This window comes from Oncorhynchus kisutch, linkage group LG18 (assembly GCF_002021735.2).
Source record: "Oncorhynchus kisutch isolate 150728-3 linkage group LG18, Okis_V2, whole genome shotgun sequence".
Classification (NCBI taxonomy): Eukaryota; Metazoa; Chordata; class Actinopteri; order Salmoniformes; family Salmonidae; genus Oncorhynchus; species Oncorhynchus kisutch.
Genome location: NC_034191.2, coordinates 25,351,070 through 25,376,763, shown reverse-complemented (window position 1 = coordinate 25,376,763; position 25,694 = coordinate 25,351,070). Strand labels below are relative to the sequence as shown.

At 42.4% G+C, this 25,694-nt stretch overlaps 1 protein-coding gene across 1 annotated transcript; it reads right to left on the bottom strand.

The window, feature by feature from the left end:
* Positions 1-4,226: 4,226 nt before the first annotated feature.
* LOC116354705 (uncharacterized) lies at positions 4,227-24,591 on the bottom strand. The gene is given in 9 exon segments (XM_031795274.1): positions 4,227-4,231; positions 5,115-5,248; positions 12,500-12,524; positions 14,194-14,271; positions 14,495-14,500; positions 15,100-15,153; positions 15,471-15,773; positions 21,769-22,030; positions 24,475-24,591. Coding segments are annotated over 9 exon segments (984 nt in total).
* Positions 24,592-25,694: the final 1,103 nt, after the last annotated feature.

The following is a 25,694-nucleotide window of genomic DNA, read 5'->3' as shown; positions in this document are numbered from 1 at the left end:
ACTCCGACATTGCTCATCCTAATATTTATATTTTTCTTTATTCCATTATTTTACTTTTAGATTAGCGTATTATTGTGAATTGTTAGATACTACTGCGCTGTTGGAGCTAGGAACACAAGCATTTTGCTACACCCACAATAACATCTGCTAAATATGTGTATGTGACCAATACAATTTGATTTGATTTATTGATGATTTAGCAGTGTTGAGAAAACCTCTTACACACTAATTCCACACAGCCTTGCGGTTTAGCAGTATCTAGGCTTTCTGTCATTAATAAACCCATGTAGATTATTCAAAGTGCAAGGCTTTGACATTATGATTTGCAATGATGATCATTCAGATCAAGGATTTAAAGATTGTTTAGGCTGCTGAACCAAAACAAATGCCAGTGGTTAGTCAAGAGGGTCATTTTAGAGGACCAGACAAATTTACATTTACAGCTAAAATAGATGCACTTCAAATTAAGTATTGTGTTGGTGTGCAGAAGAGTGGTTCCGGTCTAATGCACTAACCTTAGGGCATGGTTACCGTCTAGGTGCTTCTAATTGGGGGGGGGGGGACTTGGCTTTGGGTTTTGGCAAACATGAATTTTGGGCATTTGCTGCTCAAGTGGAGAGCAGAGAGAATCATCAAAATGCACAGCTGTGGCTGTTGATAAAATACTGCCCATTGCTAAGCTCTGCTAGCATGTTGTGATAAACCTGGAAAGCTTCTTTCAGAAACATCAACATTTTCCAGACCAGTGTGAACCTTTTAAAATACCTGACACAGCACTCGAAGTTCAAGAAGAGAACATAGAGTAAATTCATAAAAAAAGCTTGAAAACTTTCACCTTGATTGGTACCCAATGTACTGTACTGGTGTGTATGCATCCCTATCTTGACATAACTTTACAGGTGGTGTCCTGCCCAGCTGCCTTCACGGTTTCATTTCGGTTTGATGTGACAGAACATAGTCTGTGAGAGAGGTTCACTTTCCTCGCAGAGCCAGAGGTGAACTCTCTCATAACCTCCTGTACTAGATAGTTCCAATCCAGTTATCGGTTGGTGCCATTTTTGGTCATGGTATGTGTCTTTAATCTGTTGCTCATGGGCTAATACCGGAGTTAGCAAACTAATCCACACATACTGTATGAGGTCTAACATTCTACCTAATGCTGTAGGTCTCCATTTGGGAGTTGTTTTACTAAGTTACTTCTGTGATGTGGAGTGAACAATGATGAGTCAATGCAGATTTGTTATGAAAAGGCTTTCTGTCAGGGGCTCTAGTATTGCATGTCTTTTGCTTGCTGGCCAGTGGGTGTTATTTATCAGGATGAGAGCTGTCAGGGTATGTGAACTGATGCCCCCTTTCTGCCAAAGTCCCTGCCATCTGTGCCCAGCAGTGACAGATGAGCAGGTCGGGACATATGGAAAAGGGTCCACAGAATCTGCAGAGAGTTCATCGGAGCAACTCTGGGTGGACTCAATGTAAGGATGGGTGGGATGATGAAATTAGATTTCAGTGAAGTGTCCATGCACCCAATCTCACTGTGTTAATATTCAAATGTGTACAGGGTAAAACAAATACAATAGACTGGACATAAGGAGATAACATCTGTTAGATAAAATATGTTCTTATTTTCCCACAATGGGTGAAATTGAAGTGATAAAAAACAACAGAAAAATGTGACTCAAATGCAGTCTACACTGATATAAAAATGATATCCATCCTTGGTTGGCTGGTGATATAATCGATTCTACACCCTCGTTTGAAACAGCAGGATGCCCTTAGCAACACACTACGAAGCAATTCCCCAACTCAAGACATTAGGGACTGTATTTGTTTTATATTTTTGTCTACAGAAACAAAATACTTCTATCCAGTTTACTTATGCTTCCCAGAGAATTGCCAGGGGTCAAATAAAAACATGGTGCAAAAAGAAGAAGAATAACTTGCACTCTTGAAGAAATGAACCAGAACATTTTGGACTGCAAATAATTATTTGAGTGCACATGACATGAATCGTTCCCAAGGCTTAACTTGGGGACGATACCACATAAGTCGAATAGCGCTTTCTTTCCAGCTACCATTGAGTCATTAGTGTGATTAAAGTCTGTTGACACATAGGAAAAGGAGAAAACAAAGCTAAGATGAAAGAGTTGTCATGCAATGATGCTGCTATGATTTAGCAAAGTACCATTAGAGTATAGGGAACACTATACTGTATGTATAATGTATAATACTATTCTTCCTAGAATGGCTAAAAGGTCATTCATTCATTAATTAATTGACATTCATCCCATGCTCGTTCAAGATGCATCCCACTAGAGGTCTTGTTGTTTTTATTCTGGTGATAACCCTCATGCAGCTAAAAATGTGTGTTTGGCTATGGCTAATGTTAATGGTAGGATATGAAATTGAATCTGACTGAAAGCACTGTGAGTCAGAGACACATACTGGATGTAGAGGGAAGGCTGGGGAGGATTGGAGACGCCTCACAGGCTTAAAAGTGGAAGTGCTCTGCTTAGCTAGGAATCAGATGGTGGCCATCCCTTGAACCTGCTCCACATTCAGCCACAACCAGTTAAAGTGATGCTCCAGAGCTTTTGTATAATTTCAAGCCAGTAGTTTTGAAAGTAGTGCTCATGAGCCAAAATGGGTCCGTTCTATTTTTTTGTCAACTTTTTTTGTAATTTGTATGATATGTTACAAATTCCTAAATGCTTAAGATCCCGGACTGCACCTTCAATCAGCCACTGGGGCCTGGAGGGTAGCGAAGAGACATGTACCACTGTGCCTCTCACAGAGATCTCTCACAGAGAATTGACCACCACATTTAGCTCTCACTCTGTCGCACTCTGGTAAAGGGCTGCCACATCTATTTCTAAATTGCGTTAATCAGCTAATTAAGAGAGACTTGATTATGTTAACAGGGTCACGTCAAGGATGTTTTGCTCCAGTTGCCTTTAATAGCCCAGGCACATAATACAGTAGCAAATGGCTGGTTTTGGAAGCCCTTCACTCGTGCCCAGGCCAGTGAAAGACGCACTTGAGAGCATTGGCTTTCAATAAGGAGAGGGAGGTCGTGCTAAGTTATTCATCAGCATTGGCCCTGAGAGGCACAAACCGAGCACAATTGTTTTATTTTCCCTGACCAATGCCAACAGGGCCCATTTAACTCAAGTAAATTATATAAACTCAGGACCCATCCTGAAGAGGCAAAGTATTGTATGTCGCTGGGGTCTAATATGCATGAATACATGTTTATAGAAATGGTGAAGAGCTCAGGCTTTATATCCTATTATTATGTTAATATTGGAGTGACAGAGTTGCACTCCTATCTACATTCATGGGTCAATAAGGAGAGATAAATCTGGTGCCACCTTGGTGCCACCAACTCAATAAAATAATCTGTTTTCCTATATCTGTGCAAGCCATGTTTCTCTCAGGCAACAGCAGTTCAAGATTAAGGAGATACTTTCTGTATGTACACTGTTTAAACTGGCCTGACATAGCAGTAAACACAGCTAAATGGTACTGTGGTGTTTTGAGGTCAGCTGTTTCTGTTTTTCTGTTGCATCAGTGCTCGTCTCTGCTCCATCCTCACTGACTCAGTCCTCCATAATGGACACAGCAGTCCTACAGGAAGTAAAAGTTCCACATAACAAGCCACTGGAGAGAACCTAAAAAGCTCCAGAGAGCCATTAGCAAAGGCTCTATTTATTTATTCATACATTAGGAAAGGTCTTGGGCACCCTGGGTAATTGCGAGGGCAAGCTATGAAAGGAACCTGGGAGCTGAACCCTTATCACTGCTTCTCCTCATTGGTTGCTTTTAATTGTGGAACATCTGCTGAGATCTCCTGTGTTCTGTTCGAGTATGAGGGGAAAAACAACTGCCGAAATTACAGAAGCCCCTCGAAGAGAGGAGTGTTGATTACGCAAGAGCTACACCAAAAGGCTGAGAGACGGGACGGCACTTGAGAGAGACTGTGCAACGTGACCACCTCACACAAGAACGTGAGCAGGTGGAGAGCTAACAAAGGAAGGTGGAGAGATGGAGAATGAGTGAAGGAGATACAGAGATGGCATTTAAGAGACTGCCAAGACGTTGATGCTGGAAAGGCACACCTTGCCTGACAAACTCTTGGTGTTTTATATGGTTCACAGCGAAATGAATACATTGTTTGTGAAGGGTAACTGAAAACCTTGGAGCTCAAGTCAGTTCCAGAAAGGGTAACATTAGTCTGGAAAACAAAACACAGAACAGGGTCATGTAATAGGCCTCTCATATCACTCCTCTCTTTGTTAACCCACTGGAGGATGTTTCATTTATTTAATAGCTGCCGCTTTGACGGTATGGCAGGCGTTTGATATGGCAGGCGACTTTCCTCTCAGGCACAGGCACTATGTTATTTTTAAGATGGAGAAGATCTGTACTATCACCCATCTGGTGAAATAGAATAGCGGTGAACAAAATGTTATTTCAAATCAATTCTAATTTTATTTGTCACATGCGGCGAATAAAACAGGTGTAGACCTTACAGTGAAATGCTTACTTACAAGACCTTAACCAACAATGCAGTTCAAGAAATAGAGTTAATAAAATATTTAAATAGTCAGAGTGGCCATTTGGTTAATTGCTCAGCAGTCTTTGGACCTAGATTTGGCGCTCCGGTACCGTTTTCCGTGCGGTAGTAGAGAGAACAGACTACGACTTGAGTGACTGGAGTCTTTGACCATTTTTTGGGCCTTCCTCTGACACCGCCTAGTATATAGGTCCTGGATGGCAGGAAGCTTGTCCCCAGTGATGTACTGGGCTGTGCGCACTACCCTCTGTAGCACCTTACGGTCAGTTGCCGAGCAGTTGCCATACCAGGCGGTGATGCAACCGGTCAGGATGCTCTCGATGGTGCATCTGTAGATTTTTTTAAAGATCTGGGGACCCATGCCAAATCTTTTCATTCTCCTGAGGGGGAAAAGGCATTGTCGTACCTTCTTCACGAATGTCTTAGTGTGTTTGGACCATGATAGTTAGTTGGTGATGTGGACACCAGGTATGTGTCCAACCTGGGCGCATACCTGGTTGACCGGGGTGAGGCCTGGGTCCAGGATGTCCCTGGCGGGGACCCAGCACCTCCTCCGGATCATAACCCTCCCAGTCAACCAGGTACTGGAACCCCCTGCCCCGAGGTCGAACCTTCAGGAGACGCTTCACCGTGTAAGCCAGTTGGCCGTCGGTGAGACAGGGAAGAGGGGTGGGCCTGGAAACAGGAGACATAGGTACTTCTTAGGGATAGGGGCAGTATTCGGAAGTTCGGATGACTGACGTGCCCAAAGTAAACTACCTGTTACTCAGGCCCAGAAGCTAGGATATGCATATCATTGGTAATATTGGATAGAAAACACTCTGAAGTTTCTAATACTGTTAAAATAATGTATGTGAGTATTACAGAACTGATATGGCAGGCGGAAACCCAAGGAGAATCCAACCATAATGTTTTTGTTTGTTGAGGTGACCACCCATTGAAATCCTTGTCTATGGGAAATTCAAAGGAAATCCTCCCAGATTGCAGTTCCAATGGCTTCCAATAGATGTAAACGGTATTTAGAAAGGGTTTCAGGCTTGTTTTTTGAAAAATAAGCTAGAATTTGTAGTTTTTCAAGGTGGCTCTCATTTTGACTGTAATCATGTGGCTCGAGTGGATGAGGGAGCGCACTTCGTTATTTATCTCTGGTATTGAACACACTACTCTCCGTCTTAAAATTGATAATTTATTTACATATTAGGGTACCTGAGAATTGATTACAAACGTTGTTTGACTTGTTTGGACAAAGTTTATTGGTAACTTTTGGGATTCCTTTGTATGCATTTTGAAAGAGTGGAACAGGTGGGTTACTGAATCAAGGGCGCCAACTAAACTGACTTTTTTGGGACATAAAGAAGGACAATATCGAACAAAACGACCATTTGTTGTGTAGCTGGGACCCTTGGGATTGCAAACAGAGGAAGATCTTCAAAGGTAAGTGATTTATTTTATCGCTATTTCTGACTTTTGTGACGCTTCTGCTGGTTTGGAAAATGATTTTAATGCTTTTGTATGCTGGGCGCTGTCCTCAGATAATCGAATGGATGCTTTCACCATAAAGCCTTTTTGAAATCTGAAAGTGGCTGGATTAACAAGAAGTTAAGCTTTTAAATGATGTATGACACTTGTATTTTCATGAATGTTTAATATTACGATTTTTGTATTTTGAATTTTGCGCTCTGCAATTTCACCGGATGTTGTCGAGATTCCCAAAGAAGTTAACTCGGTACACATGAAAGGTGGAGTGTATACAAAGGGTACGGGGCAGCAGAAGACGAACAGCAGAGGGACTAATAATTTTGGAGATGGGAAACAGGACAATAAACCAGGTGGAGGGATTATCAGCCGGAGTGATTTGGACTGGTTACCCCACAGCAGAATGGCATGAATGGTGTGGCTGTTGAACGTTTTGCTCTTAATTGTAATCAGAGGGCTGATATAAATACTATGCAGTGTCTCTTGGCTAAGAGTTGAGGAAAGACTGACTTCATCACTTCTTCTTTTTATAAGAAACATTAACGTGCTGAAAATCCCAAATTGTTTGCAACTTACACACAGCTCTGACACACACACTTATCCCACCAGGGGTCTTTTCATAGTCCCCAAATCCAGAACAAATTCAAGAGCACATATAGTATTAAATAGAGCCCTTTATTGCATGGAACTTCCTCCCATCTCATATTGCTCAAATAAACAGCAAACCTGGTTTCAAAAAACAGATAAAGCAACACCTTGCGGCACAACGCCTCTCCCCTATTTGACCTAGATAGTTTGTGTGTATGCATTGATATGTAGGCTACGTGTGCATTTAAAAAAATGTGTGTAGTTCTGTCCTTGAGCTGTTCTTGTCTAATGATGCTCTGTATTATGTCATTCTGTATTATGTTTCATGTTATGTGTGGACCCCAGGAAGAGTAGCTGCTGCTTTTGCAACAGCTAATGGGGATCCTAATAAATAAAAAAGGTTATAAAAAATAAAAAGTAGAGCGTCGGAACTGGTGTAGTACGATTCAATCTTAGTCCTGTATTGATGCTTTGCCTGTTTGATAAGCTTCTGGACTAGAGTCCCACTCCTTGAAAGTGGCAGCTCTGCCCTTTAGCTCGGTGTGAATGTTGCCTGTAATCCATGTCTTCTGGTTGGGGTATGTACGTACAGTCACTGTGGGGACGACGTCATCGATGCACTTATTGATAAAGCCAGTGACTGATGTGGTGTTCTCAATGCCATCAGAAGAATCCCAGAACATATTCCAGTCTGTGCTAGCAAAACAGTCCTGTAGTTTAGCATCTGCTTCATCTGACCCCTTTTTTCTAGACCAAGTCACTGGTGCTTCCTGCTTTAATTTTTGCTTGTAAGCAGGAGTCAGGAGGATAGAGTTATGGTCAGATTTGCCAAATGGAGGGCGAGGGAGAGCTTTGTACGCGTCTCTGTATGTGGAGTAAAGGTGGTCTAGAAAGGGCAGATTATTGTTGGGGAAAATGTTCTTTCTGACTAGCTATTGTTGGGGGAAATGTTATTTCGGCTTAAATGTTTTATGACACTGGTTCCTACTCATTGAATTTTTTAGGGACACTGACTGACCAAACACTGTTGCTCTGTAAGTTTACTGGGGTTTGGTTGCTCCTTGGTTGCTTAGCTCTATTAATGGGTAGATAGAGACAGTGAATGGTCTTTCTATTCATGCCAGTAATGTGTATTGAATACATACTTTATTGGATTATTGAGTTCCAGCATGATAATATTGTGTAACATAGCTTTCCTCTCATATAATATAGGACATGCTTTATATCATAGACAGATTTTGAAGAGCACGTCTGCATATTGCATGTAATAAAAATCTATTTCTGTCTTCCTTTTTGTTGAATGTCTCTTGTATCCCATTTTCACTAGAAGGGATAGCATACATTATTAATGTTGGCATCATTGATCGATGAACACAAGAAGGTACAGTTGAAGTCGGACGTTTACATACACTTAGGTTGGAGTCATTAAAACTTGTTTTTCAACCACTCCACAAATTTCTTGTTAACAAACTATAGTTTTGGCAAGTCGGTTAGGACATCTACTTTGTGCATGACACAAGTAATTTTCCCAACAATTGTTTACAGACAGATTATTCCACTTATAATTCACTGTACCACAATTCCAGTGGGTCAGAAGTTTACATACACTAAGTTGACTGTGCCTTTAAACAGCTTTGAAATTTCCAGAAAATGATGTCATGGCTTTAGAAGCTTCTGATAGGCTAATTGACATCATTTGAGTCAATTGGAGGTGTATCTGTGATGTATTTCAAGGCCTACTTTCAAACTCAGTGCCTCTTTGCTTGACATCATGGGGAAATCTAAATAAATCAGCCAAGACCTCTGACATTTTTTTGTAGACCTCCACAAGTCTGTTTCATCCTTGGGAGAGATTTCCAAACGCCTGAAGGTGCTGGAGGAAACAGGTACAAAAGTATCTATATCCACAGTAAAACAAGTCCTATATCAACATAACCTGAAAAGCCAGTCAGCAAGGAAGAAGCCACTATTCCAAAACCTCCATAAAAAAGCCAGACTACGGTTTGCAACTGCACATGGGGACAAAGATTGTACTTTTTGGAGAAATGTCCTCTGGTCTGATGAAGCAAAAATAGAACTGTTCGGCCATAATGACCATCGTTGTGTTTGGAGGAAAAAGGGGGAGGCTTGCAAGCTGAAGAACACTATCCCAACTGTGAAGCACAGGGGTGACAGCATCATGTTGTGGGGGTGCTTTGCTGCAGGATGGACTGGTGCACTTCACAAAATAGATGGCATTATGAGGGGGGAAAATTATGTGGATATATTGAAGCAACATCTCAAGACATCAGTTAAACTTTGGTCGCAAATGAGTCATCCAAATGGACAATGACCCAAAGCATACTTCCAAAGTTGTGGAAAAATGGCTTAATAAGGACAACACAGTTAAGGTATTGGAGTGGCCATCACAAAGCCCTGACCTCAATCCTATAGAAAATTTGTGGGCAGAACTGAAAAAGCGTGTGCGAGCAAGGAGGCCTACAAACCTGACTCAGTTACACCAGATCTGTCAGGAGGAATGGGCCAAAATTTGCCCAATCTATTGTGGGAAGCTTGTTTACAGACAGATTATTTCACTTATAATTCATTGAATCATAATTCCAGTGGGTCAGAAGTTTACATACACTAACTTGACTGTGTCTTTAAACAGCTTGGAAAAGTCCAGAAAACTATGTCATGGCTTTTGAAGCTTCTGATAGGCTAATTGACATAATTGGAGTCAATTGGAGGTGTACCTGTGGATTTCAAGGTCTACCTTCAAACTCAGTGCCTCTTTGCTTGACATCATGGGAAAATCCAAATAAATCAGCCAAGACCTCTGAAAAAAAATTGTAGACCTCCACAAGTCTGTTTCATCCGTGGGAGCCATTTCCAAACGCCTGAAGGTACCACGGTCATCTGTACAAACAATAGTACGCAAGTATAAATGCCATGGGACCACGCAGCTGTCATATCTGTCAGGAAGGAGACACGTTCTGTCTGCTAGAGATGACCGTACTTTGGTGCGAAACGTGCAAATCAATCCCAGAACAACAGCAAAGGACCTTGTGAAGATGGTGGAGAAAACAGGTACAAAAGTATCTATATCCACAGTCAAACGAGACCTTGTGCAAAGTTACTTCACGGACAATAAAAGGGGACAAAAGAAACTCCACCAATCTAAGGACAGTGTAGTTGCCATATCGTTCTCCCATCACCATTAGTGATCATGCAGCAACTCTGAACAAAATAGAATTGTATCTGGTCAAACACAATTTTTCCCAAAAGTTTACTAAGGGCTGGTAACAGGCTGATTGGTCAGCTATTTGAGGCAGTAAACTATTCTTGAGTAGCGGCATGACTTTTGCTTCCCTCCAGGCCTGAGGGCACACACTTTATAGTAGGCTTAATTGAAGATATGGCAAAAAGAAGTGGCAATATCGTCCGTTATTATCCTCAGTAATTTTCCATCCAGGTTGTCAGTCCCCAGTGGCTTGTCAGTGTTGATTGACACCTCTTCCACAGTCACTTTACGGAATTCAAAAGTACAATGCTTGTCTTTCATAATTTGGTCAGATATACTTGGATGTGTAGTGTCAGCATTTGTTGCTGGCATGTGATTCCTAAGTTTGCTAATCTTGCCAATGAAAAAAAAACATTCAATTAGTTGGCAATATCAATGGGTTTTGTGAAGAATGAGAATGATATCTCAATTTGCAGTACGCATGCCAGTCGGTTGTGCTGCCAGACTTATTTGCCATACCCTTTGCCTCATTCCAATTCAAACATGCAATTTTTCAATTCCTCATCAATCCAAGTGGATTTAACAGTTTTTACAGTAATTTTCTTAATGGGTGCATGCTTATTAGTAACTGGAAAAAGCAATTTCATAAATGTGTCAAGTTCAGCATTATGAGTGACTCATGGGCCCTGGTCAAAACTAGTGCACTATATAGTGAATAGGATGTCATTTTGAATACAGCCATTGAGAGTTAACTGTCCCCCGGCCAGGGGAGGATGTTGGTAATCCCTGCAGTCCCCGTCAATGTGAGAGCCTGGGAGGTGTCAGGGGCTCCGGCTGCAGTATGGAGACTGACTGCATTATTCAACTGCGATAATTTGCTCTCTCCCTCTCCTTAACTTGTGAGTGCTGATGGAGCTAATCTGGCTGTGGGTTCCCCCAGTGACGATGAGGTCACTGCGGCCAGCTTCTGTCAAGAGATAAATAGTTGTTTAACTGACCTGACATCATCTGACCTGACCATTTCACTGTACCACACTGTAAACTCAGGGGAGGAAGTATAGTACAGCGGCTCCAACATAGAACACGGCATTATGATTACATCATAGTCAATTATAGCCTCTAATGCTGTTAGTAGCCTATAATACTTTTAACAACAAACAAAAATCACATATCAAATAGAATAGCCTATCCAATCTGTTTTTCTATGCCAACATACCTCACTGATCTCATTAGATGTTGAAGATAATGTGTCCTAATGAGGAGCAGGGGTATTTGTCACACTGACTCTCACCTGAGTGGCCCTCTGTGGTGTATCCCAGGTTGACCTTCCCCCCCTGTTGCCTTGGCAACAGAGCTTCTCCTACTCTGTGATTTGTCTATCCTGTGGATACCCAGAGTAACAGCCCAATAGAAAATGTGACCAATTACTACCCTACAAAAGGAAAATGGTGCAACCTTGAAAGAATCAACAGTTTTGTGAGCTTTACGTTGGTACTATCAATTGTCTTGCCGGTGTACAAGCTGATACCTACGAAAAATCCAATATCATTATTGAATTAATTTAGACTTAACCACTCTTAAGTCAGCGTGTTCACTGCTTCAGTAGTAAAATCGTATCATGAGGGACATTAAAACTGCTGACAAATGGTATAAAACTAGATCTACTAGCTATGCTTGACCCTGCCTAGAATATGCCGCACCAGCTTGGCACAGCTCATCGACTCAAGTCCTCTCTGAACAACTCAAGAACATACAGAAGCGTACTTGCAGAATCATCGTTGGCACGGCATATCCTGGATACAACAATGCTTTGACATCACTATCATTGCCCTATCTTCATGAGAGAAGAGATAAACTGTGACTGGACTTTGTTTCAAGTCCCCCTTGAGAGACTGGTAACCTGCCTGCTGGGGACAAGTGTTAGGAAGTTCCACCCACAGCACACACCTGCTTTCAATTCCACAGGCCAGGACTGAGAAATATAGAAAGTGTCCCATTCCATACCTATACAAAGTCTTCTGAATGAGTCTTCTGAATGTACTGTACATATTGTCATGAATTTCACTTGTTTGTACTGATATCCACATGGAAGTCAATGCAGTCAATGAAACAGAAATACATGGATATTGCAATACATACACAGTAGCACATTCGAGTTGAAATATTCTTTGGGGGGGTAAACTAGAGTTTCAATTTTAATGTGGATGTTATAATCTAATAACCATCTAATGTTCCAAATAATTATTCTCAATTCTTTATTTTAATTAACTATAAAATCCCAGTATCTTTCTCAGACACAAGGCAGACTCAGAGACATTTAAATACATGCCTTTGGGTAGACTTATTTACTAAGATTTATGCAGAGTGCCAGCAGTAACTTGTGTAAAGGACTAATGGAATTTTGAATGAATAGGATGACACTATATTAGTACCCTCTCACAAATGTTTCCAATAAGTCAGTAAATGGATGGTTAGTCATATCCTCTCAAGTAACCATACTTGATCCTGGATATTCATTCGGCAGCTCTTGCCAATAAAGAAATGCCAAGGTCTGTACCTTTTCAAATATTGTATAATCCTACATTAACAAGCAGGTTGAGAGGTTGGAAAGAATGGCACAAAGAGCGTCAAACGCTCACTTTCTAGTCTCCAGTTGGCTTGATTCTGAAAGACAAGCAAATACAGAAAGTTACAACAGTCAATATCTTATGTGAATTTATATTACAGCTATCGTACAGGATTTTCACTGTCTCAATGCTCACTCTAGATTCATACAGTAATCCTGACCTTGCTTGTGGTTGCATAGACCACAGCATCGACTGTCCGCACAGGAGAACCCTTTTTGGTTCCAGGTTAAACCCTTTTTGGTTTCAGGTAGAACCCTTTTGGGTTACATTTAGAAAGGGTTCTACCTATAACCAAAAAGTGTTCCTTTAAGGCCCTAGATAGAACCTTTTTTCTAAGAGTGTATGTATGCTAGCTGTAAATGCAGCGTTAATTAGTTTTGGGCCAGCACACACTCACTCAAGCCTGAGGTCACTTTAGAAATGTTAGAGTGAAAGCCTGAGCTGATTGTTAATGAATCTTATCACACAGCATCATTACCTTTCTTAGCCCAAGGTCCTGGCCAGAGCCAAAACAATCCTATAACAATGGCGGTACAGATGGTGCTGACCCAGGAGAAGGATAAACAAGACTCTTTGCAGGAGGAGAAATTGCCTCTGTCTTGATGTTTTAAACCCATACTGTCCAACGTTATTAAGGTGAATATATTTAATCCCCATTCTGTCTGAATAATTGCAATGCATGCATTACTCTTCAGTGTGTTGGATTTGCCAACTGAGAGCAGTACTGACTTGGAGTCATGCCATTTTGTTAAATGTGAAAAATCCTGAGTAATGGGAGTTATAGTAAGGAAATCGGGGAAAGGAACTGGACCAAATCAAGGACAGTGAAAAAGATATCAGACTATTGGGTGAATACTGTAAATGTACTAAGGAGGGCACACCTGCTTTATTAAGATAATCCTACAGCTCCCAAATCATGGCCCTGGTTTGCACTGGTCTGAAATCAGTCACAGGGATTAGAGCAGTCTAATGTATGACTCAGGGGCAGGTTTTGTTATCGTGCACAAACAGCCAGACGGACGCCTCGTCGCACACAACAACGATCCCCTCTGAGATGGCTCTCCAGAAACTCCTCACCATCCGTCTCTACTCTGAAAGCCGCCAAAGACTCACAAAAACGTATATTCACTGTCTGCTGGTAACCCAGTAAGACATTAATCCCAGAGGTGGGAAGTTTAAGATTTTTAGGGGTCACTTCAGAGACATGTTTGTGGGTTGTGGCCCCTATTAGAGTCATTATGAATCTGTCTTGGTATTTATAACACCAGATCATAAGACTGTTTGATGATTGACATAACTCTCAGAATATGCCAATTCCTGCCTAATGACATTCTCACCCATATTCATGAGTATGTTTACCTGTGTTACTTAGTGACAGCATAACTGCATTTCCACATAGTGACCACCAGGTGTGTGTCTCTCCTGGACAACTGTCTCTCCATGGTGGTGCTACAGTGTTTTGTGAACAGGTGGGGGGTTAGGCCAAAGCCAGCACTTTAGAACTGGAGCATTCTGCTGACAGCGGAAGTTCTGTATACGTTGAAAACCCCTATGCCCTTGCCGATGCAGGCGTGGAACACATTGCAGAATCACTGCGCGTGACCGCTTAACTCCTTCATTATACTTTAATCATTGTTCCCGTGAGGGTGGGGGGGGGGGTGGACATTTTTCACTGAGCGGTACAAAAAGAAAAGAAAGGCGCTTACTTGCTCTTCTCCTCTGTCTGTAACAGAGGACAGTGCAGATGCTCATCCACAGGAGCAGGAGGACGGCGGACACTGAGGCTACTCAAATCAAATCACATTTTATTAGTCACATGCACCGAATACAACCGCTGTAGACCTTACAGTGAAATGCTTACTTACGAGCTCCCAACCAACAATGCAGTTTAAAGAAATATGGATAAGAATAAGAGATAAAAGTAACAAGTAATTAAAGAGCAGTTAAACAACAATAGCGAGACTATATACAGGCAGGTACCAGTACAGAGTCAATGTGCGGGGGCACCGGTTAGTTGAGGTATTATGTACATGCAAGTAGAGTTATTGAAGTGACTATGCTTAGATGGTAACAACAGAGAGTAGCAGCAGTGTAAAAAGGGGGGGGGGGGTCAATGCAAATTGTCTGGGTAGCCATTTGATTAGATGTTCAGGACTCTTATGGCTTGGGGGTAGAAGCTGTTTAGAAGCCTCTTGGAGAACAGTCTATGACTAGAGTGGCTGGAGTCTTTGACAATTTTTAGGGCCTTCCTCTGACACCGTCTGGTATAGAGGTCCTGGATGGCAGGCAGCTTAGCCCCAGTGATGTACTGGGCCGTTTGCACTACCCTACCCGAGCAGTTGCCATACCAGGATGCTCTCGATGGTGCAGCTGTAGAACCTTTTGAGGATCTGAGGACCCGTGCCAAATCTTTTCAGTCTCCTGAGGGGGAATAGGTTTTGTCGCGCCCTCTTCACGACTGTCTTGGTGTGCTTGGACCATGATAGTTCATTGGTGATGTGGACACCAAGGAACTTGAAGCTCTCAAACTGCTTCACTGCAGCCCCATCGATGAGAATGGGGGTGTGCTCGGTCCTCTTTTTCCTGTAGTCCACAATCATCTCCTTTGTCATCAGAAATTAGAACAGTGCAGTCGTCGCATATATTCTCCACCAGCACCTCTGCAACTAAACTAAAAAGGTAATTTATGAGGTTTAGTCCCAAAGAAGCCGAGAAATGTAATTCTTCATTTAATATTTTAATTGATGCAATCTATTATCACAGTGAGCGTACCAAATCCTGTAGCTCCCAAGTCTCTATTTATGTAGGATGACTTCAATGGTGATAAAAGATGTGTCTGTCCTGCAATGCCTTTCTTGTCATTCCTCTCATCAACAATAACAAACCCCCACAGTCTGTTTTCACTGATGAATATGAGGATGTAGACTAATCTCAGCTCTGAGTAGAGGGAAAGAGAGAGAGCGAGTGATTTTGTGTTTCTCACCCATGGTCAGATGCACATTGCTGGCCTGAGGCATTTGGAGAGCAGACACAGAGGCTAGGCACTCCACATGAGAGCTCTCTGCTGCCTGGACACTGAAGTTACTGGTCAGGTTGTGGAGGCACTCCACATCAACAGTCCCTTCAGTGCTGATGTTGTACTGACCCTGGTCCACTTCTCTGCCATTCACCAGCCAAGTCAGACTGAGCTCTGGGTAACAGCCTACAACAGGACCTCTGCCTGGAACAGGACCTCTTCCCCTTCAGCACAGTCACGTTCCCCCCATGATGGTCACGTTACCCTTCTCTAGAAATAAAAGATAAAGCGTTTTGGGGTACTGTATGTAATTTCTTACAGTTTGCCAGATCATTCTAGTCCATTGTGCTATTTTGCAAGAGTGTGTGTAGTATTTAGCTGGTTCGGTCACATGCATAACTGTGTGTTTCTGGAATAGAGGAAGGCGCTGTGTGTAGTACGCCATATGCGTGTGTACTGTATGCATGCCAAGTGTATCCTGAGACGGATAGGGATTCTCTGATCGCAATTGACCTGCTCACTTAGAGGCTTCTTACTCTTCCTAAATGACCAATCGTGTGCCTCGAGGTCTCAAAAGACTGATGGGAGAATGCCTCTTTCCACCTATCTCATACACTGGCAGCCAAATAAGCCACTTAGACTGGGCGTTATCTTCTGTGAAGTCTATTATCTGGCAGAGTGAAAGGCAGAGGGTGCAGCAGAGAATTGCTATAGATAGACTGATAATTACTGAAGCTTTGTCGCTTTGTCTAACTGAATTACATGTCTATGTTGATTCACGATCAAAGCTCTCAACGTTCTGTGCACAATGATGGCTTCCCCTGTTCCTTATAGGCTGCGTCTTGATATTTGATTTGGTTGATATAAAACTTTTATTATGCTGTCTCCCCATTGAAAATCTCAGCAGTGCAATAAAATAAAGAGGATCAGAAGAAGAAAACAGTGTCTCACTTCCATGGACTAATAAACTACTGCAACTAATTATGGATGGAAGATTGATACATTTGAGGAAAGATGGTCAGTCCCTTACAACATGAGGCTCCTCCCATCATTCCAATCTAAGTGATCTCTGAAATAACGTTTTATAAGGTTCATTAATCACAGTAAGCCTAGCCATCTAAGACAGGCTTTGTGACTGTTCCCTGAGATGATGCTGGTGAGGAGTACAACTCTTTTTAATTCCTGTGATTTTTCAACAGGGCTCTTGGCAGTGAAATTGCCACTCTGAGGGACAGCCTTTAATCTGGAAGAAGTATGGGCGCCTTCTGCTCGGATGAGCAGTATTGTCTCTCTCCAACAGCACTAGTAGCTCTGTCTGTCTTTCTGTCTGTCTGTCTGTCTGTCTGTCTGTCTGTCTGTCTGTCTGTCTGTCTGTCTGTCTGTCTGTCTGTCTGTCTGTCTGTCTGTCTGTCTGTCTGTCTGTCTGTCTGTCTGTCTGTCTGTCTGTCTGTCTGTCTGTCTGTCTGTCTGTCTGTCTGTCTGTCTGTCTGTCTGTCTGTCTGGTCTGTCTGTCTGTCTGTCTGTCTGTCTGTCTGTCTGTCTGTCTGTCTGTCTGTCTGTCTGTCTGTCTGTCTGTCTGTCTGTCTGTCTGTCTTGTCTGTCTGTCTGTCTGTCTGTCTGTCTGTCTGTCTGTCTGTCTGTCTGTCTGTCTGTCTGTCTGTCTGTCTGTCTGTCTGTCTGTCTGTCTGTCTGTCTGTCTGTCTGTCTGTCTGTCTGTCTGTCTGTCTGTCTGTCTGTCTGTCTGTCTGTCTGTCTGTCTGTCTGTCTGTCTGTCTGTCTGTCTGTCTGTCTGTCTGTCTGTCTGTCTGTCTGTCTGTCTGTCTGTCTGTCTGTCTGTCTGTCTGTCTGTCTGTCTGTCTGTCTGTCTGTCTGTCTGTCTGTCTGTCTGTCTGTCTGTCTGTCTGTCTGTCTGTCTGTCTGTCTGTCTGTCTGTCTGTCTGTCTGTCTGTCTGTCTGTCTGTCTGTCTGTCTGTCTGTCTGTCTGTCTGTCTGTCTGTCTGTCTGTCTGTCTGTCTGTCTGTCTGTCTGTCTGTCTGTCTGTCTGTCTGTCTGTCTGTCTGTCTGTCTGTCTGTCTGTCTGTCTGTCTGTCTGTCTGTCTGTCTGTACAGCACAGCACAGCACAGCACAGCACAGCACAGCACAGCACAGCACAGCACAGCACAGCACAGCACAGCACAGCACAGCACACTGCGCCTCTCCAGCCCAATCACCAAAGGCACGCTCACTCGTCTCTGATTTACATCAAAGTGGCCTCATCCTCGGCTGCAGCCCTTACAGCACATTCTGTTCATATTCAACAACCCCATACAGGCATATTGATTTCTTCATGTAAAAAAAGTGTGCGTGTGTACACTATGTTCATACATGTATGTTTGTGTGTCTGCCAGCAGTATGTATGTTCTGTGTGGGCGTGTTTGCATCATATTCATAAGGGGTGAGACCAGTCTCCAGTGGAGATTTGTAGTTCTCCTCCAATGGACCAACGGGCCACAAATCACCAGCAGAGTTGCTAACTGGAAACTGGAAAAGGCCTAGATGCACAATTAATTCAAAGGCTCTGAGATCCTCTGCATCCACACTGGAGGGCTTGATCCACCATGCACTATTGTTAATGGGTAGTGGTTACATACACTGAGTATATAAAACATTAAGAACACCTGCCTTTTCCATCACATAGACTGTCCAGGTGAATCCAGGTGAAATCTATGATCCCTTATTGATGTAATTTGTTAAATCCACGTAAAATGTAACCTTTATTTAACTAGGCAAATTCTTATTTACAACGGCATACACCGGCCAAACCCACAAAACGCTGGGACAATTGTGCACCTCCCTATGGGACTCCCAATCATGGCCAGTTGTGATACAGCCTGAATTTGAACCGGGGTGTCTATAGTGACACCTCTAGCACTGAGATGCAGTGCCTTAGACCACTGCACCACTCGGGAGCCCTAAGGGAAGGAGACAGGTTAAAGAAAGATTTTTAAGCCTTCAGACAATTGAGACATGGATTGTGCATGTGTGCCATTCAGAAGGTGAATGGGCAAGACAAAAGATTTAAATGCCTTTGAAAGGGGTATGGTAATAGGTGCCAGGTGTTTTTGACGCTCAACCGTTTCCTATGTGTACCAAGAATGCTTCACCAGCCAAAGGACATTGAGCCATCTTGACACAACTGTGGGAAGCATTGGAGTCAACATGGGCCAGAATCCCTGTGGAACACTTTCGATACCTTGTAGAGTCCATGCACAGACAAATTGAGGCTGTTCTGATGGAAAAATGGGCACAACTCAATATTAGGAAGATGTTCCTAATGTTTGGTATACTCAGTGTACGTCAGTGATAATGTGTAGCTCTGGCAATACAGGAGGACTCCTCCTGTAATATATTGAAGGCAATGGGTCATTGCTTTGTTCCTTCCTTTTTGCATGGAGGACATTGCTCAGGCTTTTAGCTGAGCTCTCAGTTTGCAGCAGGGTGAAATTAGCTGAATAATGAGAGAGGAAAGGGGAATACATGAATATCCTCTATGGTGTAATAAAGATTCATCACCCGATATGTCATCATCATGCTATTTTTTTCACACATCATCATCATAACCATCTCATTCATTTTTATGCTAAAACATTCCAGAGTAAACATCATTAATACAATACTTATGTTTTTATCAAAAAATGAATTATACATTTCTCAGCTTGTATTGTTTACAACCCATTTGTCTTCGGTCCAACTTTCCAATATGAGTGGAGTTTATAATAAGATTATATGAAAAATGTAGAAGAGATATGAGCAATACCTCCTAGCATTGCTACTGTCCATAACAGCTTATCATTCGTCATCTTTCTTCATTTCTAGTTGAGTATTCTTTGTGGCATGCAGGGTATCCCCAGCAAACTCTCGGAGATGATTCACTGGGATAGAGATAACAATTTCAGATAACTATTTTGACACTGAATCTCTCCACACCTTTAGCCCCTGTGGAACAGAGTTTATCTGCATACTGGAAACAGGGTCAAAGGGAAACATGGACAGAAGGATAGAGGGGAAAATGGAAACATGGACAGAGGGATAGAGGGGAAAATGGAAACATGGACAGAGGGATAGAGGGGAAAAGGGAAACATGGACAGAGGGACAGAGGGGAAAAGGGAAACATGGACAGAGGGACAGAGGGGAAAAGGGAAACATGGACAGAGGGACAGAGGGAAAAGGGAAACATGGACAGAGGGACAGAGGGGAAAAGGGAAACATGGACAGAGGGATAGAGGGGAAAAGGGAAACATGGACAGAGGGATAGAGGGGAAAAGGGAAACATGGACAGAGGGACAGAGGGGAAAAGGGAAACATGGACAGAGGGACAGAGGGGAAAAGGGAAACATGGACAGAGGGATAGAGGGGAAAAGGGAAACATGGACAGAGGGACAGAGGGAAAAGGGAAACATGGACAGAGGGATAGAGGGGGAAAGGGAAACATGGACAGAGGGATAGAGGGGAAAAGGGAAACATGGACAGAGGGATAGAGGGGAAAAGGGAAACATGGACAGAGGGACAGAGGGAAAAGGGAAACATGGACAGAGGGATAGAGGGGAAAAGGGAAACATGGACAGAGGGATAGAGGGGAAAAGGGAAACATGGACAGAGGGACAGAGGGGAAAAGGGAAACATGGACAGAGGGACAGAGGGACAGAGGGAAAACGGAAACATGGGCAGAGGGATAGAGGGGAAAAGGGAAACATGGACAGAGGGATAGAGGGCAAAAGGGAAACATGGACCGAGGGATAGAGGGGAAAAGGGAAATATGGACCGAGGGATAGAGGGGAAAAGGGAAAGTCAGTTGTACAACTGAATGCATTCAATCAAAATGTGTCTTCCGCATTTAACCCAAACCCCTCTGAATCAGAGAGATGCGGGGGGTTGCCTTAATCGGCATCCAAGTCGAAGATAATGAAAGAGAGATAGAGGGGGGAAAGGGAAGCAGGGATAGAGCAATAGAGGAATACAGGGATAGAGGGAGGGCATATCAGGTGAGGGATCACAGACTCTAAATCCCGGGTGGTGCATGATTGGTGCTCAGGAGAGTTCCCTTCACCTTGTATTTATACCTGGCCCAATCGATTCCCATCCCACACCCTTCAACCCTGGCATCAACAATGTCATACAGCCCATCAAAATAGCCACTGCAGCAGTCCTCCTCTTTGATATACACCTGGCTCGATGCCCAACAACTAAATCAGCTGCTTTGAGAAAAATTTGAGAAGATCTGCTGCATGCATGAAACCTCAAACAAATTTAAACAAAGGTTTTCAATTAAAGCAACAAGCCAATATGGCTTAGGAAAACATTGAGTTTTTGTCTCTAGTGTCAGGGAGTGTGTGGGTGGCATCATCAAGGATTAGGTTCAACTTTTGTTTATTCTGCTTTTCTTCTCCTAGTCCAGGTTAAATTCCCCTTTTTTGTCTTCTTTCATTCTGCCATTGTTTTCAAAAGGGGTTCCAGCTGTTTTGTTTTCTTTGTATGTGTATGCACATGTACATGTGAGTGTGCACACATGTGTGAGAGACAAGGAGAGAGAGAGAGAGAGAGAGAGAGAGAACCCATAAGAAAACAAAAATCCCACTTCCCAGCTGGCCTTTGAAATCCTCTCTTGAAAAACCTCTGCAGTACTGTAACTGTGGCTCCTTTGTTTCTCTACAAAAGCTGAACCACACGCATATCCAGGTACTTTCTGCAGGTGCTGGAGTTGTAGGCAAACTCATGGAAAACAGAAAGGAAAACGCTGCAGGCTGCTCATGCTCATGTGATATTTAGGTCTTCAGCAGGCATCCATATCGCAGGTGGGGATGGAAGGTCCTATATATAGGGGCAGTACTTAGTGACATCACTTCCTGAAACAGGAGGTAAAAAATATCTAACTTAGGTTCACATTATTAACATTCAATTCATCAAAATATATGATCATACACAAGGAATGTGATCCATATTTACAGTAATATATACTGTATATACACAAACAATATTCAATTAGGGCACACAATAATTTTGACATTTTGTCACTAAGTACTGCCCCTATATATAGGACCTTCCAGCCCCACCTGGGATATGGATGCCTGATGAAGACCGTTATAAATAAATATCACCTGGGAGCATGAGCAGCAGTGTCGCGTTTTCCTTTCTGTTATCCTTTGTTTCTCTGCCATACTGAACACTGTCAGCCTGCCAGTAGGCAGCCAGCTCAAGGACAGCCAAATGAGAAAAGCACACAAAACTTGAACAAACAGATCGGCAGTTTTTACTCTGGATGTTTTGGAGGTCACAGGTCACCTGTACCTGGTGGCTGCGCTGGACTCTCCTCAAGACAAATTCCCAGCTAAAGACTTGATTGGTGGAGCGGTTTATGGCAGTCGCATTGGGGTTGTTTGAGAGAATACCGTACTGGGCTGAAATGGTCAACACAGAGCCACTATTGAGGATCCAAACCTCGCAGCACCGTGATGGTTCTGGGCTCCAGCTGCACCCAGGCCTCCAGCACTGACAAGGACAGACGTAGAGACATGGGCGTCAGAAGCATGGCGGTCGGGGAATGTGGGTGACATTGGGGTGTTGTGATACAATCATGATTGAGTTATAATGGAAACCAATGACACATTTCCATTTAACCTAAAGGAGTAGTAAAGTGTTTGAATTCCACTGAATTATTCTCTGGTATGGTACATGAGGCGTGACCATCTTTGTTGATTGGGAAGCTGTAAGAAACATGTACTATCTGACTGTAAGATTCATCCTCTAAAAAACAATACATAAAACTGAGTCGAGAAGGCTTTTGAAATGTGACCTACTCAAGCTTATCTCTCTCCGTCTTACCCCAAATCTGTGTATAAATCTGTTTTGATTGCCGACAGAGGTAAAACATGAGTCACGTGCTTGTCAGCTCCAGACAAACACATGTTAAACCAGTGAGACAAACACATGTTAAACCAGTGGGTCCAAATGAGGAGAGCAACTATAAATCTATGCTGAGCTGTCCAGATGGCAAGCAGGATCTGGCTCGGGATCCAGGACTTACAGAGTAGAGTACAGACCAAAAGGGTAGAGTGAATTAGGTCCCATAGCAGCAGCGGGCAGCGGGTGGGCGCTCTTTAAGTAGCACTGCGCTGGGATGGGTAAACAAACACATTAACAGCTGAAGTGCCATGTTAGATTTAATAGCCCACAAGACCATGTTCCTGATTAAGAATAGATAGACGGTATAGTCTGTGAGGAGAGAAGATCTATACCCTGTTGTGAGGCATTCACATTACACTCCTCCTTTAGAAGAGTCACTCCCCAATTGAATTTCAGTGGCGCTTCACAGAGCTTAATTCCATTGATAGATGGAGGTGAAAGGGGAGAATATTTGTGGGTCAGGTGCGACTTTGGAATATAATATAGTAATATGCTCATTTCCAAGTAATCTGGGTGATCTATAAATTGTTTGTGCAGTGCTAACTGTGTTAGCCGATATGGCCTGTGTGGAGTCATAAATGATGTATCCGTTTAGGAAATTAGGTCTGAGAAATATCTAGGGCAGCTTATGTAGCTCATACTTTTCCTCCAAATGAGAGAATGAATGAAGTAATGAACATGTTCCTGCTCTAATTTGAGATGGGATTCAGTGACACTCTTGTTCCTGACCACTATATCCTCCCACTAATTTGAGGAATTTGAGGAAATTAATTATGCAGAGCACATAGATCACTAGGAAGTTAATTAGTGTGGCTGTGGGTTTAATACCAAGGGGTACAATGACCAAGCACATTGTGGTGGTGGTGGGTGGGTGTGTTGATGGTAAACCTTCAATGTGTGTTGATGGTAAACCCTCACTCATTACAGGAATGTAGGAGTGTGTTACATTTACGCTTATGCCCACCGTTTTGGCAGTAATCTTGATTGCTTTTTTTTCTAAATTGGCAGGTAAAACAGAATTTATTTTGTGTAATGAATGTTATTCAAATGTAAACACCTACTACCTCGATTAAATGAACCAAGAAATATATCAAGGTAATTCAATCAATTAAATGGACTTAATTATCTCAAATAAGAAAAACAGATCGCAAAATGTTGTTTTCTAATTGTTCCTTTGAATAGTTATATTTCAACCAACCTGAATTTAAGTGCACTGACAAGGATTAAACAAACATTTCCCTATGGTATAGCTTGAGAAGAAACAATCTTAGTAAAATAGGTACAGTAAGTCCCAAGAGATACACACCAATATTTCCCATACAGTGGTGGAAAAAGTATCCAATTCTAGTACTTGAGTAAATGTAAAGATACCTTAATAGAAAATGACTCAAGTAAAAGTGAAAGTCATTCAGTAAAATACTACTTGAGTAAAAGTCGAAAAGTATTTGGATTTTATACTTAAGTATCAAGAGTTAAGGTTAAAGTATAAATAATTTCAAATTCCTTATATTAAGCAAACCAGACGGCACCACACAAAGCATGTGTGTTTAGTGAGTCTCCCAGATAAGAGGCAGTCAGAATGACCAGGCATTAGTGAGTGAATTGGACCATTTTCCTGTCCTGCTAAGCATTCAAAAGTAGTTTTGGGTGTCAGGGGAAATGTATGGAGGAAAAAGTACTATATTTTCTTTAGGAATATAGTGAAGTAAAAGAGTAAAAATATACATAGTGAGGTACAGATACCCCAAAAAACTACTTAAGTAGTACTTTAAAGTATTTTTACTTAAGTACTTTACACCACTGGTACTATAACATTTTTAAAATGTAATCTCGATGCAACTTCTCAAACTTATATGTTGTTTTAATCATAAATATCCTACTGTTCATCAAATACAGGATCTTTATGGTAATATGCTATGTTTGTCCTCCTATTGTACTGTATATGGTAGATACCACAGAAATATGTTGACTGGGTGAATTTATTGTTGAACAAAATACAGCTCTTTTTTTACAGTATCTATTTCACTTACCTCAGTGTGACTCTGGGGATTTCTGACAGGTACTGCACCACAGGCTGTCAGCTGAGGAACACTATTGACGCTGCTGCTATTTCCTCTAGTGTGGCGGTTGTGTATTGTGGCTACCATATCACCCAAAACCAGCCTGTTAAACATTACCACAGACCAGTGGCAAATTTGCTCCCTGCCTCTAACAAATGGCGACACACATACAGTTGAAGTCGGAAGTTTACATACACTTAGGTTGGAGTCATTAAAACTCGTTTTTCAACCACTCCACACATTTCTTGTTAGCAACCTATAGTTTTGGCAAGTCGGTTAGAACATCTACTTTGTACATGACACAAGTCATTTCTCCAAACATTGTTGACATACAGATTATTTCACTTATAATTCACTGTATCACAATTCCAGTGGGTCAGAAGTTTACATACACTAAGTTGACTGTGCCTTTAAACAGCTTGGAAATTTCCAGAAAACGATGTCATAGCTTTAGAAGCTTCTGTTAGGCTAATTGACATCATTTGAGTCAATTGGAGGTGTACTGTACCTGTAGATCTATTTCAAGGCCTACCTTCAAATTCAATGCCTCTTTGCTTGACATCATGGGAAAATCAAAAGAAATCAGCCAAGACCTCTGACAAAATGTCTGGTTCATCCTTGGGAGCAATTTCCAAACACCTGAAGGTACCACGTTCATCTGTACAAACAATAGTACGCAAGTATAAACACCATGGGACCACGCTGCCGTCATACCATTCAGGAAGAAGACGAGTTCTGTCTCCTAGAGATGAACGCAATTTGGTGCGAAAAGTGCAAATCAATCCAAGAACAACAGCAAAGGACCTTGTGAAGATGCTGGAGGAAACAGGTACAAAAGTATCTATATCCACAGTAAAACAAGTCCTATATCAACATAACCTGAAAGGCCACTCAGCAAGGAAATAGCCACTGCTCCAAAACCGACATAAAAAAGCCAGACTACGGTTTGCAACTGCACATGGGGACAAAGATTGTACTTCTTGGAGAAATGTCCTCTGGTCTGATGAAACAAAAATAGAACTGTTTGGCCATAATGACCATCGTTGTGTTTGGAGGAAAAAGGGGGAGGCTTTCAAACCGGAGAATACCACCCCAACCGTGAAGCACAGAGGTGGCAGCATCATGTTGTTGGGGTGCTTTGCTGCAGGAGGGACTGGTGCACTTCACAAAATAGATGGCTTTATGAGGGT